The sequence below is a fragment of the Rana temporaria genome, chromosome 3, assembly GCF_905171775.1.
Source record: "Rana temporaria chromosome 3, aRanTem1.1, whole genome shotgun sequence".
Classification (NCBI taxonomy): domain Eukaryota; kingdom Metazoa; phylum Chordata; class Amphibia; order Anura; family Ranidae; genus Rana; species Rana temporaria.
The window spans coordinates 119068814-119082647 of record NC_053491.1 but is presented as its reverse complement, the minus strand read 5'-3'; the positions used below and the strand labels follow the sequence as shown (position 1 = coordinate 119082647).

Here is a 13834-nt window from a genome sequence, read left to right as displayed (position 1 = left end):
GATCTTAAAAATTACAGCGCTTGGCTTATCATTTACCATTAGGCCGGGAGGACCTGGGGGACCCGTTCGACCAGGGCGCCCTGGAAGGCCAGGAACACCATCTTGCCCAGGCAAACCCTAAAAAGATATTATACTATTACAATATGGCACATAATAAATAAAAAGGAATGACAAACATATATATTGCTGTTGTTGGACAATTTCTACAATTATAATGATGAACAACATTTTCTCAAATGATCACTTGTAGAACAAATGTATATGACTGTAGCCTCTAAATTACAGATTCTTTGCCCCCATTGTCAATCTTCCTTAGCATTATGTTCCACATAAATATCTCAGAGACAGCCCTCTATTCAAGGGAGATAGAGGAGTAGACAAGTAAGACATAATATTAATTCAGAAGTAACATGGAAGTATGTGTATATGTTTTTATACAGTTGTGCTCATAAGTTTACATACCCTGGCAGAAATTATGATTTCCTGACCATTTTTCAGAGAATATGGATAACACAAAAACATTTCCCTTCACGAATGGTTAGTGTTTGGCTGAAGCCATTTATTATCAATTAACTGTGTTTACTCTTTTTAAATCATAATGGCAACAGAAACCACCCTGATCAAATGTTTACATACCCGGGTGATTTTGGTCTGATAACATGAACACAAGTTGACACAAAGGGGTTTGAATGGCTATTAAAGGTAACCACCCTCACCTGTGATCTGTTTGCTTGTAATTAGTGTGTGTTTGTAGAAAAGGTCTAGGAGTTTTTGGACTCCTGACAGACCCTTGCATCTTTCATCCAGTGCTGCACTGACATTTCTGGATTCGGAGTCATGGGGAAAGCAAAATAATTGTCAAAGGATCTGCCGGAAAAGGTAGTTGAACTGTATAAAACAGGAAAGGGATATAAAAAGATATTCCAAGGAATTGAGAATGCCAATCAGCAGTGTGCAAACTCTAATCAACAAGTGGAAAATTAGGGGTTCTGTTGAAACCAAACCACATTCAGGTTAGACAAATGAAAATTTCAGCCACAACTGCCAGGAAAATTGTTCAGGATGCAAATAAAAACCCACAAATACCTTCAGGTGAAATACAGGACTCTCTAAAAACATGTGGTGTGGCAGTTTCAAGATGCACAATATGGAAGCACTTGAAGAAAAATGGGCTGCATGGTCGAGTCGCCAGAAGAAAGCCATTACTACATAAATGTCACAAATGATCCCACTTACAATGTGCCAGACAGCACAGAGACAAGCCTCAAACCTTCTGACACAAAGTCATTTGGAGTGATGAGACAAAAATTTAGCTTTTTGGTCACAACCATAAATGCTACATTTGGAGAGGAGTCAACAAGGCCTATGATGAAAGTTACACCATTCCCACTGTGAAACAGGCAGGGGGATCGCTGATGTTTTGGGGAGGTGTGAGCTACAAAGGCACAGGAAATTTGGTCAAAATTGATGGCAAGATGAATGCAGTATGTTATCAAAAAATACTGGAGGTGCATTCATCAACCAGGAAGCTGCACATGGGACGTACAGTAGGTGAACTCGATATTGTGTCAATCTCGCTCCCTTTCTCGGCGAGATTGACCACCTACGAGCCCCATCGCGGGAGCCAGCGCCGAGCTGGCTTGCCGCGATGGAGACAGAGCCAGCATAGAAGCGATGGGAGATCAGACTTGGATTCCCGCCGAATCTACACGTGTGCTGCGTTTGTTATGAATCCTGAGGGGGAAGTCCCCGCCGGATTTTAAATAAAAATCCGGCATGGGTTCCCCCCTCAGGAGCATACCGGGCCCTTAGGTCTGTTATGGGTTGTAAGGAGAGCCCCCCCTACGCTGAAAAAAACGGCGTAGGGGGTCCCCCTACAATCCATACCAGACCCGTATCCAAAGCACGCTACCCGGCCGGCCAGGAAGGGAGTGGGGACGAGCGAGCGCCCCCCCCCCCTCCTGAGCCGTACCAGGCTGCATGCCCTCAACATGGGGGGTTGGGTGCTCTGGGGCAGGGGGGCGCACTGCGGCCCCCCCACCTCAGAGCACCCTGTCCCCATGTTGATGAGGACAGGGCCCCTTCCCGACAACCCTGGCCGTTGGTTGTCGGGGTATGCGGGCGGGAGGCTTATCGGAATCTGGGAGCCCCCTTTAATAAGGGGGCCCCCAGATACCGGCCCCCCACCCTAAGTGAATGAGTATGGGGTACATCGTACCCCTACCCATTCACCTGCAAGAAAAGTGGTAAAAACACAAATAAACCACACAGGGTATTAAAATATTTTATTAGTCTGCTCCGGAGGCCCCCCCTGTCTTCTTTATTAGCTCTGTTTACCAGGGGGGGCTTCTTCTTTGACGTCTTCGGGTGGGTGGGGGCCGCCGTCTGGTTCTCTTCCACCGCCGGGGGGAGTCGCTTTTAAAAAAGCCCCCACCACCCAGCGGGTTTCCTCCGGCGTCTTCGGCGGGGGGGCTTCTTCTTCCGCTATCCCGACGGTCTTCTCCGCTATCCGGGGGGTCTTCTCAACTCTCCGGGGGTCTCCTTCTATGTTCGCCGCTCTCCGCTGTTGACTCGGCGCACCCCGGTTCTTCCTCCAGCTGTCCGGTGCCTTCTCCTTCAGCGCTGAACGTCTATCTTCTTCTTCCGTGCTGTGAAGTATTCTTCTTCTTCCGGGCTGTGACGTCATCTTCTTCACTTCTCCAGATGTTGACACGCCGGCTCTTCTCGCTGAAATGACGGATGCGCGCCTTGCATCGGACCTATATAGGCCTCACAGTCCCATCATGCTCTGTACCTACCCATGTGATACCTACCACGTGGTAGGTATCACATGGGTAGGTACAGAGCATGATGGGACTGTGAGGCCTATATAAATCCGACGCAAGCCGGGCACACGTCATTGCAGCGAGAAGAGCCGGCCGGCGTGTCAACATCTGGAGAAGACGGAAGACGAGAAGAGAAGAAGATGACGTTACAGAAGAGCAGACTGACCGCCGCCAGTATAGCGGCGGCCAGCCCTGAAGGAGAAGGAACCGGACAGCGGGAGGAAGAACCGGGGTGCGCCGAGTCAAGAGCGGAGAGCGGCGAATATAGAAGAAGACCCCCCAGAGCTGAGAAGACCCCCGAAGCGGAGAAGACGTCACAGAAGAGCTGAGAAGACCCCCGGAGCGGAGAAGACGTCACAGAAGAGCGGTGAAGACCCCCGGAAATCGGAAGAAGAAGCCCCCCCTGGTAAACAGAGCTAATAAAGAAGACAGGGGGGCCTCCGGAGCAGACTAATAAAATATTTTAATACCCTGTGTGGTTTATTTGTGTTTTTACCACTTTTCTTGCAGGTGAATGGGTAGGGGTACGATGTACCCCATACTCATTCACTTAGGGTGGGGGGCCGGTATCTGGGGGCCCCCTTATTAAAGGGGGCTCCCAGATTCCGATAAGTCTCCCGCCCGCATACCCCGACAACCAACGGCCAGGGTTGTCGGGAAGGGGCCCTGTCCTCATCAACATGGGGACAGGGTGCTCTGAGGTGGGGGGGCCGCAGTGCGCCCCCCTGCCCCAGAGCACCCAACCCCCCCATGTTGAGGGCATGCAGCCTGGTACGGCTCAGGAGGGGGGGCGCTCGCTCGTCCCCACTCCCTTCCTGGCTGGCCGGGTAGCGTGCTTTGGATACGGGTCTGGTATGGATTGTAGGGGGACCCCCTACGCCGTTTTTTCGGCGTAGGGGGGCTCTCCTTACAACCCATAACAGACCTAAGGGCCCGGTATGCTCCTGAGGGGGAACCCATGCCGGATTTTTATTTAAAATCCGGCGGGGACTTCCCCCTCAGGATTCATAACAAACGCCGCAAACGTGTAGAATTGGCGGGAATCCAAGTCGGATCTCCCGTCGCTTCTATGACGCGCTTGCTGGGATGTGCTGTCACTATTCCAGTGAGTGTGAGATGTCGGCGAGATCTCGGCACCATGTCGCCGAGAATCAGCGCGATGCTGTCGTGCTAAAAACACAATATCACAAACACCTACTGTACTTGGACATTCCAACATGACAATGATCCAAAACACAAGGCCAAGTTGACCTGTCATTGGCTACAACAGAATAAAGTGAAGGTTCTGGCCATCTCAGTCTCCTCAATATCATTGGGGAGATCAAGGGGAGATCTCAAGCATGCAGTTCATGCAAGACAACCCAATAATTTACAGGAACTGGAGGCTTTTTGCCAAGAGGAATGGGAAGCTTTACCATCTAAGATAAAGAGCCTTATCCACAAATACCACAAAAGACTTCAAGCTGTCATTGATGTTAAAGGGGGCAATACACGGTATTAAAAACTGGGGTATCTAAACGTTTGATCAGGATCATTTGGGTAGTTTCTGTTGCCATTATGATTTAAAAAGAGTAAACACAGTTGATTGATAATAAATGGCTTCAGCCAAACACTAACCATGAGTGAAAGAAAAGTTTTTGTGTTATCATTCATATTCTCTGAAAAATGGCCAAGAAATCATAACTTCTGCCAGGGTATGTAAACTTATGAGCACAACTGAGCACAACTGTACATGCCAGTGCTAAACTAAGTGCTGTTTCAAAGATTCTACAATCCATACATTCATGATGTATTTCAGTTTATACAGTGTATATATCGAATATTCATCAAACAGCAAACCATTTGTGTTAAGGGAACATTTTGAATCTGTTAACTAGCCATTAACACATTTCTCTATCTCATTGCTAAACTGGTAGGTATTTTGCAAACCCCTCTACTGTAAATGATTTCTAGGAAACCTTTAAAAATTGTATGCAGGCAAGCTTGAGCAGAACCCTTTGAAATTTGGCATATATGTTAAAAAACATGCTGCAAAGCAATGAATCGTATGCATTCATTCCTTAATTAATATGATAAAAGAAAATGTGTGAACATAAAACAAAAAAGATCTATAAAGCTGTCTTGAACTCAACATAAACAATACAAATAAACATAGACAATTGTGAGAAAAGGTAAGTCGAGAAAGCTAAAATAGTTCTGTCAACATAAAATAAGGCTTAAACTTAGGAAACTAAATAACTAGAACAAGTTATTGCATGCCAGTCTGGTACTGCACAATCAAATAATGGTAAAGTTTGACTTTAGTATACATACACTGTCATGGTAATTAGAAACAAGATTTTATATTGCAATTTAGTAAGTTTTTCATATTTAACTGATTGAAAATGGTGATTATAAAGGTGTTATGTATTGTGACAATTTTATCTTGAGATGGTATTTTTCTATTTTAGTACCTGCAGAACCAAGAGAACTATCTAATTGTAAGTAAATAATCACAGTACATTTTCAAAAGCCTGCTTGTGCTTATAATGCAGGTCTCAGGCATTATGAACACATATAAATGGCATTACAATTGAATCAAAGAAACAGAATCAATGTGAGCTGGCAGCTTATAATACTGAGAATAATGCACCCCTTGCTGTAGTTTATCAAGATATTCCACGCCAACTTTGAGCTGTCTGTCCATATAAACCAAATATAACCAAGCTTTGTGGTTCAGGGAGTGACCATTAGCACCCCAAGAAAAACATGTAATCTGCTAAATCCCTTAATCAGGGGTGGAGCTTTTGCGATGGCAAGTACAAATTTCAGACCATATGGTCAAATTATACAATTGTACTTTAATACATACTTCTAATTGGTATTTCACAAAAAAAAAAAAACATTAAAAAAAAGCCAATTTGATTGTAATAAACCACAATTTATATTTCACATGCATCCTAACATGTAGGTTTCTTGTGTTAAAAAAATCATAAATAGACCCCTACGGTGACTGTTTATGAAACAGAGAAAAGCTGTGATCCTCAGGATCACGGCTGAGCTCTTGTGTATACCAGTTTATGTAGCTGAGATGAGGAGCCGGGAACATGGCTTCTCATCACAGTACAGGCATACCCCACTTTTAAGTACACAATGAGGTTTATTTACTAATGCTTGAAAGCGCAAAATCAGGCTCACTTCTGTATAGAAACCAATGAGCTTCTAACCCCAGATTATTCGATTAATCCTGGTAATAAAAGCTGGAAGCTCATTTGGTTTCTGTGCAGAATTGAGCCTGATTTTGCTCTTTCAAGCTTTAGTAAATAAACCCCATTGTGTACTTAAAAGTGGGGTATGCCTGTACACAACCATTCTGTCAACGACCAGTTTACGACAGTGAGATCTGAAGATCTTACTGGCCATTGCACTGAAATATCTCCCTCTCAGATTCTCCAGCTCAGAGGTGGAGAATCTGGGAGAGAAGCTGATGTGATTACAGGAAGACAACGTATTTCTTCCTATATGTCAGCACCAGTGGGTTAAGCATTATTATAAATAATATGGCCCGGATTCTTAAAGCACTTACGCCGACGTATCTTTATATACGCCGCAAAAGTGCACAAATGCGCCGTCGTATCTATGCGCCTGATTCTTAAAGCTAGATACGCCTGAATTGTGGCTTCATCCGACCGACATAAGTTTCCTACGCAGTCGGAGCCTGGGCGTACGTCCGGCGTAAAGTTATTCCACCTATAGGAGGCGCATCCCATGCAAAGGTATGGACGACGGAACAGCCGTCGTATTTTACATTGTTTACATAAGTCGGTGTCCGTCTGTGGCTTCGGGTGTCCTCTTTGTCGGGTCCGGCGTCCTTCTGCGGTGTCCTCCCCGCTCGATCCCTGCTTTCCCGCGCCGAGTTTGAACACTGCGCCAGCATATACCGAGCGCAGTACACTTGTGTATAGTCAGGCAGGCTTGGCTACTCTCGCGCTCACATCCTGGACGTCCTGTACGTCCAGTACGTGAGCGCGAGAGGAGCCGACCCTGCCCAACTATACACGAGTGTACTGTGCTCGGTATATGCCGGCGCAGTGTTTAAACTCGGTGCGGGAAAGCGGGTATCGGCGTATATCGTGCACCCACGATTTTGCCTTGATTTTTAGGGGGAAAAAGTGTGCGTTATACGCCGATAAATATGATATATATATTATATATATATATATAAGTATGTACCGTATATACTTATACATCTACAGTATATATATATATATACTGTATAAGTATGTACCGTATATACTTATACATCTACAGTATCTACAGTATACTTCTACAATATATATATATATATATATATATATATATATATATATATATATATATATACACACACACATCTACACACAGTGCATGTAATTACATGTTCTTTTTATCTTTGGTTTCACTTTTTAAACTCTGCTGCACTGTTACAATATCTCACGAGATTACAGGCAGCGCACCCCTTCTACTAAGATCTCAGCCATTTTCAGAGGGAACATTTCTCCTCTGTTCTCCTTCTGAGAACAGAAGTTCTCAGCTTCATAAACAGGCTGCAGAGGAGATCATTTTCCTATGAGAACTGCTGAGAACTGAACTGAGAGAAAACTTCTCAGTTTAATAAACATACACCTACAGTAAGTGTATTATTCCTCCTATATCAATTCACCAGAATGGACCTTCAAAATCTGTACTCCTCAAACAGATAATATGATGTATGGTATGTATTATTTATATTAGTATAGCAATGTGGGTAATAATATTGCATTCTAAATGCCTTAAAAAGCGTTTTCATTTGTTCTTACCCGTTCTCCTTTCTCTCCTTTGGAATTTATGTTAAGGAGATCAAAGCCGCCAGTCTGTAAACCTGTGAATGTCTAATGAAGATAGAATATTGTATAAAAGAAAGGAATTGTATTTTGTATTTGCATGGTTAATAAAACTGTCTATATTTTTTATACAATTTGAAAAAAGTCAAGATTCATATCAGAGGATAATCAGTATGAACATAGAAAAGATATAAACTGTTACTTTCAAATATAAGCAGTAATTACAGACTTTGAACAAATGATGTTTGTGGTGCATAAGTACACCAAAGGCACAAAGTAATTCTTAAATTACATGAGCAGGGCTGTTTGCAAATACTTAAATGCTGAGTTGCACCCAAAAATTGAACTTCCGCTGTCCAGATTCCCCCCCTCCAGTGTCACATTTGGCACCTTCCAGGAATGAGGGGGGGGCAGATGTCTGTCAAATACAGGTATTTGCTCCCACTTCTGGCACAAGATCGCTGCAGTATCCGCGGCGATCTACGCCATATCCAGCCCCTCCATCACAACCCCCCGTTGTCTTCTGGGAGACAGCAGGGAACACTCAGAACGTGCAGCGCGTCTCGCGCATGCGCAGTAGGAAATTAGGCTGTGAAGCAGCAAGGCTTCACTTCCTGATGCCCTTACTTAAGATGCCGGCTTCAACACCCGGAGCCAAGGGACGGATCGGCTTCGAGTGAGAACATTGTGGGCACACTGGACAGGTAAGTGTCCTTATTTTAAAACTCAGCAGCTGCAGTATTTGTAGCTGCTGACTTTTATTTTATTTTTTTTAGGTGGAAACTATTATAAGCTTATCTGTAGGTAAAAACTTACAAAAGGGGTATACAACCACTTTAAAGTTGCAATACATACTAGCTCATTATGCCCTTGTCTTACCATTTTTTTTTTAAAGTCCCAGACAAGCTATTTTTGCCAACAACCAAAAAAGTAAATACTATTACAGATCAGTGCCACTCCAAGCCTGCAGTATCAGTGTCCCAGATTTGCATTTCTGCATTTAGGTGCTGGCAGAGACAGAGCACATCTTGCTCTAAAATACAATATAATACAAGATACTGTAGCATGCAAGTGTCACCACACACTGTATTCAACTCCAGTGTGAAGTCAATCAAAGACAGGTTTCAGCTTAAATCACCACCCATCAGTCACACCCCTTTGACATGTTTTAACCACACTGGGCTTAATCATAGAGAACCAACCAAAGATAGATTATAACCACCCCTGCAACAAATTACTGCACAGCAAATATCAAAGTTTACTCACAAAATTAAAATATTCAATCAATAATCCTAATTCACAAAAGCAATGAAAAGACAAAAACCATATGATTATCAAAAAGATGTACTAAGACGCAACAGGAAGTAACACAAGATCTCTCAAAATGAGGACTGTTGTCACCAAAACATCAAAAGATCTATCATCCTTTCATATTACAGTGACAACTCAAACATGCACAGTCCTGTTGACAATAATCCCCAGGACATATAGAGAGGGGGAAGCTCACCAGCAATGACCACAGACAGCAAATAAATATAACAGAGATTCTAACCCTTGTTTACCTTATAAAAAATGAATTTGATTTTAGATACATTTTAATGTAAACAAATCATAATTCTAAAATTACATTCTAATTCAGTTTTGATTTGATCTGTCTTTTATATTTCTAGAGCAGAAATGCTGTGTACTACTGTTTGTTGATTGGTTGTTAAGAACAGACAGCTGTTAAGAAATCTCTATTCTTAACAAATAACTGAATTTATTGTTAAAAACAGTTCCCATAGCAAAAAGGAGGAGGTTCGGGACTTTGAATGAGGCACATAAGTGGAACAATGGATCAGTTTGAAAAAAGCAAGTTTAATACAGGTTATACAAATATCTTGGCCAGCAGGCTCCATATAAAGATACGGTATAAGTTAACATCAAATATAAAATATAAAAAATAGCTAAATCACATCATATATGATAACGTAATGCATCTAGGATGGCCTATAGATTAAAATGGGTTGTTGGTTCGACGCGTTTCGGCGACTATATCGCCTCATCAGGACTTGGGATCCCTCATAGCTCCCCACGTGGTCTGAGCATCCTCACTGTCCGCTGGCTGCTGATGCCGGGTTCCCCACTACACCTCACCACTTGGAGTATGGTTTTGACACATATCAGGTAATGTCTTTGTATCTTATTTGGAGATAGTGGCTCCTTCTTTATAATTATTTTAACCACTCACCTCTCTACACATACACCATATCCATGTGCTCATCACATAACACATGCCTTCATTCTACACTTTAATATCCCCCCTCACCTTCATTTATACTCCCAGATATGTTGAATACAGTATTATCCCACTTTTAGTTCACCTAACATTACAATGCTCATCACCCCGAGCTTATATAATTGCATACTTCTTACTTTCCCTACACTTTCTTCCCTCATATTTCCCTAGACACTTCCAATGCCACCTCCCAGCATCATCTACAGTGCCAGTGTGGGCTTTACCATCCCGTTGGAGGTTCAATGCTGGGGTCCAGTTTCCTTGGCGCTTATCGTCCCCTCAGCTCCCGGGCGGGATGCAGGGTGGTTTCCGCCGGTATGGCGCCACCAGCACATTGAGTGCTTTAATGTGTAAGTACGAGGCAGGATTATCTCCTTCCTCCATATCCTTATTCGTTTTCTTCCCCCTTATATTCTATTTTACCCCAATTGGAGAATCTTAAATACATTTTACTGGCCCTCATACACATATAATATATTTTTTCAGATTATATGCATTGCTCCTGATGTGGCGATATAGTCAACGAAACGCGTCGAGCCAACGGGCCATTTAAATCTATAGGCCATCCTCGATGCATTACGTTATCATATATGATGTGATTTAGCGATTATTCATATTTTATATTTGATGTTAACTTATATCTTTATATGGAGCCTGCTGGCCAAGATATTTGTATAACCTGTATTAAACTTGCTTTTTTTCAAACTGATCCATTGTTCCACTTATGTGCCTCATTCAAAGTCCCGAACCTCCTCCTTTTTGTTATTAAATTGATTAGGGATGGAGATACTTATCTAGGGTGTCTCATTTAAAGTCCCACACTTTTTTGCTCTCTAAAAAAGATCCCATAGCAGTCATGTGCTCTGATATGGCTATAGGTATGTTCTTGATCATATAGTATATCCATTTTTTAACAACATTTTTTTAATTTTACATAAGCATTAAACTCACAGATTGTCCTGGGGGTCCTGTTTCACCCTGCAGAAAGTAAACATAGAAGTATAAAGGTTTTATAACAACTAATATGAATGTAGGTAATGGTAGAGAGTGACTGGGTGTCCCAGAAGCTGTACATTAAGTCAAGACCTGCTGTATGATAATGAATGGCAATCTCAGCATGGATCCCTGCCAGGCAATGCTGCCAACACGTTTCACCTTCCAGCCAGCACTCACACACATATTCTTGATTCACAATGAATGTAAGTAACCCATGCAGAATGTATCTCAGAAATACAAGCCCACTGAAAGTCCAATAGTAAAGAATCTTAAAACATTTGTGATGGCATGATAATACAGAAATGTTTTTTAACCACTTGTCCACCAGGCCTATTTTGGCACTTCTCTCCTTCATGTAATAATGAAATTTTTGTTGCTAGAAAATTAATCAGAACCCCCAAACAGTATATATTTTTTTTTGCAGACACCCTAGGGAATAAAATGGCAGTCATTGCAACTTTTTTTCTTGCACGGTATTTGCGCAATCATTTTTCAAACGCCTTTTTTGGGGAAAAAAAACGGTTTCATGATTTAAAAAAAAAAAAACAGTAAAGTTAGCCCAATTTTTTTGGATAATGTGAAAGATGATGTTACGCCGAGTAAAAAGATACCTAACATGTCACGGTTTAAAATTGCGCACACTCATGGAATGGCGCCAAACTTTGGTACTTAAAAATCTCCATAGGCGACGCCTTAATTTTTTTTTACAGGTTACTATTTTTGAGTTACAGAGGAGGTCTAGTGCTAGAATTATTGCACATGCTCTAACGCACATGACGATACCTCACATGTGGGGTTTGAACGGCGTTTACATATGTGGGTGGGACTTACATGCGTGTTCACTTCTGAGTGCGAGCTAACGGGGACAGGGGCGTTTTAAAATATATATATATATTTATTTATTTTTTACTTCATTTTTTTATGTTTACACTTTTTTTTTACATTTTTTTTTTGATCACTTTTATTCCTATTACAAGGAATATAAACATCCCTTGTAATAGGAATCAGTGTGACAGGTCCTCTTTATTGAGAGATGTGGGGTCAATAAGACCCCACATCTCTCCTCCAGGCTTACAAGCATGAGATTGTGAAAAAAAATTCACCGATCTCATGCCGACAGCCGTGATTGCGGCTTTGTTTACTTCCGCCTCCGACGGTCATAGAGATGACTGGTGACCATTTGTTCACCAGTCATCTCTATGCTTCCCAGCCAGCCCAGAGAAGCACCGGATAGCGGCGGGAGGGGAACGTCCCCTCCCGCTGCCTATAAGAACGATCAAGCAGCGGAACTGCCGATTTGATCGTACTTATTGTGCAAAAAATCACCGGCTGTAGCTACAGGCATCATTCAGATATCACTGCACAAAGCCGAGGACGTCATATGACGTCCTCGGTAGGCAAGTGGTTAATACATTTTTATAAATGTATGCATTTCAACTAATCACAAAACTCCAGTTGTTTCTTACCTTTTCTCCCTTTAGACCCTGGAAAAACAAAATGTTGTTGTATTAAAAGTCAGATCTTAAAAAAAAAGTTATTTTGACTTACTTAATTGTAACAACTAATTAGATAAAACAATTTATATTTGGCTTCTTCAAATTGTTTCTCTAGCTCAGGCCTTTCTCAACCTTAACACAGAGGAACCCTTTAAATAACTTTCCACTTTCAGGGAACCCCTGCTAAAATAATACTGTAACTACAATTCATAATACATCAGTGTGATGGTCAGTGGGAAGAATGTTGCTTATACTTGTGGTCATTGGGAAAAATTACTCTCTTACAACTAAAGAAATCAATGGTGTTAGTGGGAATTTATCTGAGAGACAGAAATTGCTCATTGGTCAAGGAACCCCTAGCAACCTCTGGAGGAACCTTTGGGTTCCATGTAACCCTGGTTGAGAAACCCTGCTATAGATGATGTTTCAGTTAAAATTGTGTCATAGGTGTTCTAGTCATAGTACAATAAGGATCTTCACCTGCACACCTTAAGATAAGGTAAGATAACTTCAGCCAACAGAAATCAGGAGGACATAGTGATTATTTCTGCTGGTACAATTACTATTACCTCCTCTTTGGTAAACTGGGGGCTGGAAGAGCCTGCTAGTTGCTACCCCTTCTCTCTCTATATTAGTCTGACCTAGATAAGTGTACATCATGTATTCCCATCTAACTACAGTCCAAGATCACCCCAAAAATGTGCTGTCCAGTATAAATATTACTTTAGGACACGAAGATGAGCAAGGTCCCACTGGTTCCTCTGGAAGTGTCTCTGATCTTTCTGGCTCTGGGTTAACATCCTGCAAAAAAAAAAATACTGTTAAGTCTCCACAGTTATGTCAGTACATAAGGCATAATGTAACATCACTCACCTATGTTCTGTTTCACAGCTATAATCATAGGTGTGTGCAGCCTACTGCATTTGGGTGTGCACCTCTAAGCTCAAACACACATGCCTTTCTCTGCAGTCTCAGCTGCACAGAACATGTAATAAATGGAAATTGCTCTGTGCTGAGCGACTTACTTTTCATTCACAAACTGAAGCATAGACTGTCTGTAGTCAGCGGTTCTCACCATCTGCTGCGCCTACTACGTAGACTGACCCCTTTTATTCCCAAAGAAGACATAGCAGTCATAGTGGGATCAATTGTGAACTCCAAACTGGACTATGCGAATGCCCTTTACCTCGGACTCCCAAAGTACCAAATGGCTCGTCTGCAAGTCGTTCAAAACACGGCCGCCAGACTTGTCACTGGGAAAAAACCCTGGGAATCTATCTCACCTTCACTGAGAACCCTTCACTGGTTGCCAGTAAAAGACAGAATCACTTTTAAAGCACTCTGTCTAACTCATAGATGTATCCATGGGAATGCTCCCTATTATCTATGCGAAAAAAT

General features: G+C 42.3%; 1 protein-coding gene across 7 annotated transcripts in view; it reads right to left on the bottom strand.

Annotated features, from left to right (window-relative positions):
* Positions 1-13834, bottom strand: part of LOC120931668 (collagen alpha-1(VII) chain-like) — a 495674-nt gene that overhangs the window by 350433 nt on the left and 131407 nt on the right. For all 7 annotated transcript variants that reach the window (XM_040343324.1, XM_040343325.1, XM_040343318.1 and 4 more), the window contains exons 26-30: positions 13160-13237; positions 12407-12424; positions 10896-10922; positions 7643-7714; positions 37-117 (exon numbers count right to left, since the gene is read on the bottom strand). In XM_040343324.1, coding sequence (XP_040199258.1) covers positions 37-117; positions 7643-7714; positions 10896-10922; positions 12407-12424; positions 13160-13237 — 276 coding nt within the window. The remainder of the gene's footprint in view (positions 1-36; positions 118-7642; positions 7715-10895; positions 10923-12406; positions 12425-13159; positions 13238-13834) is intronic.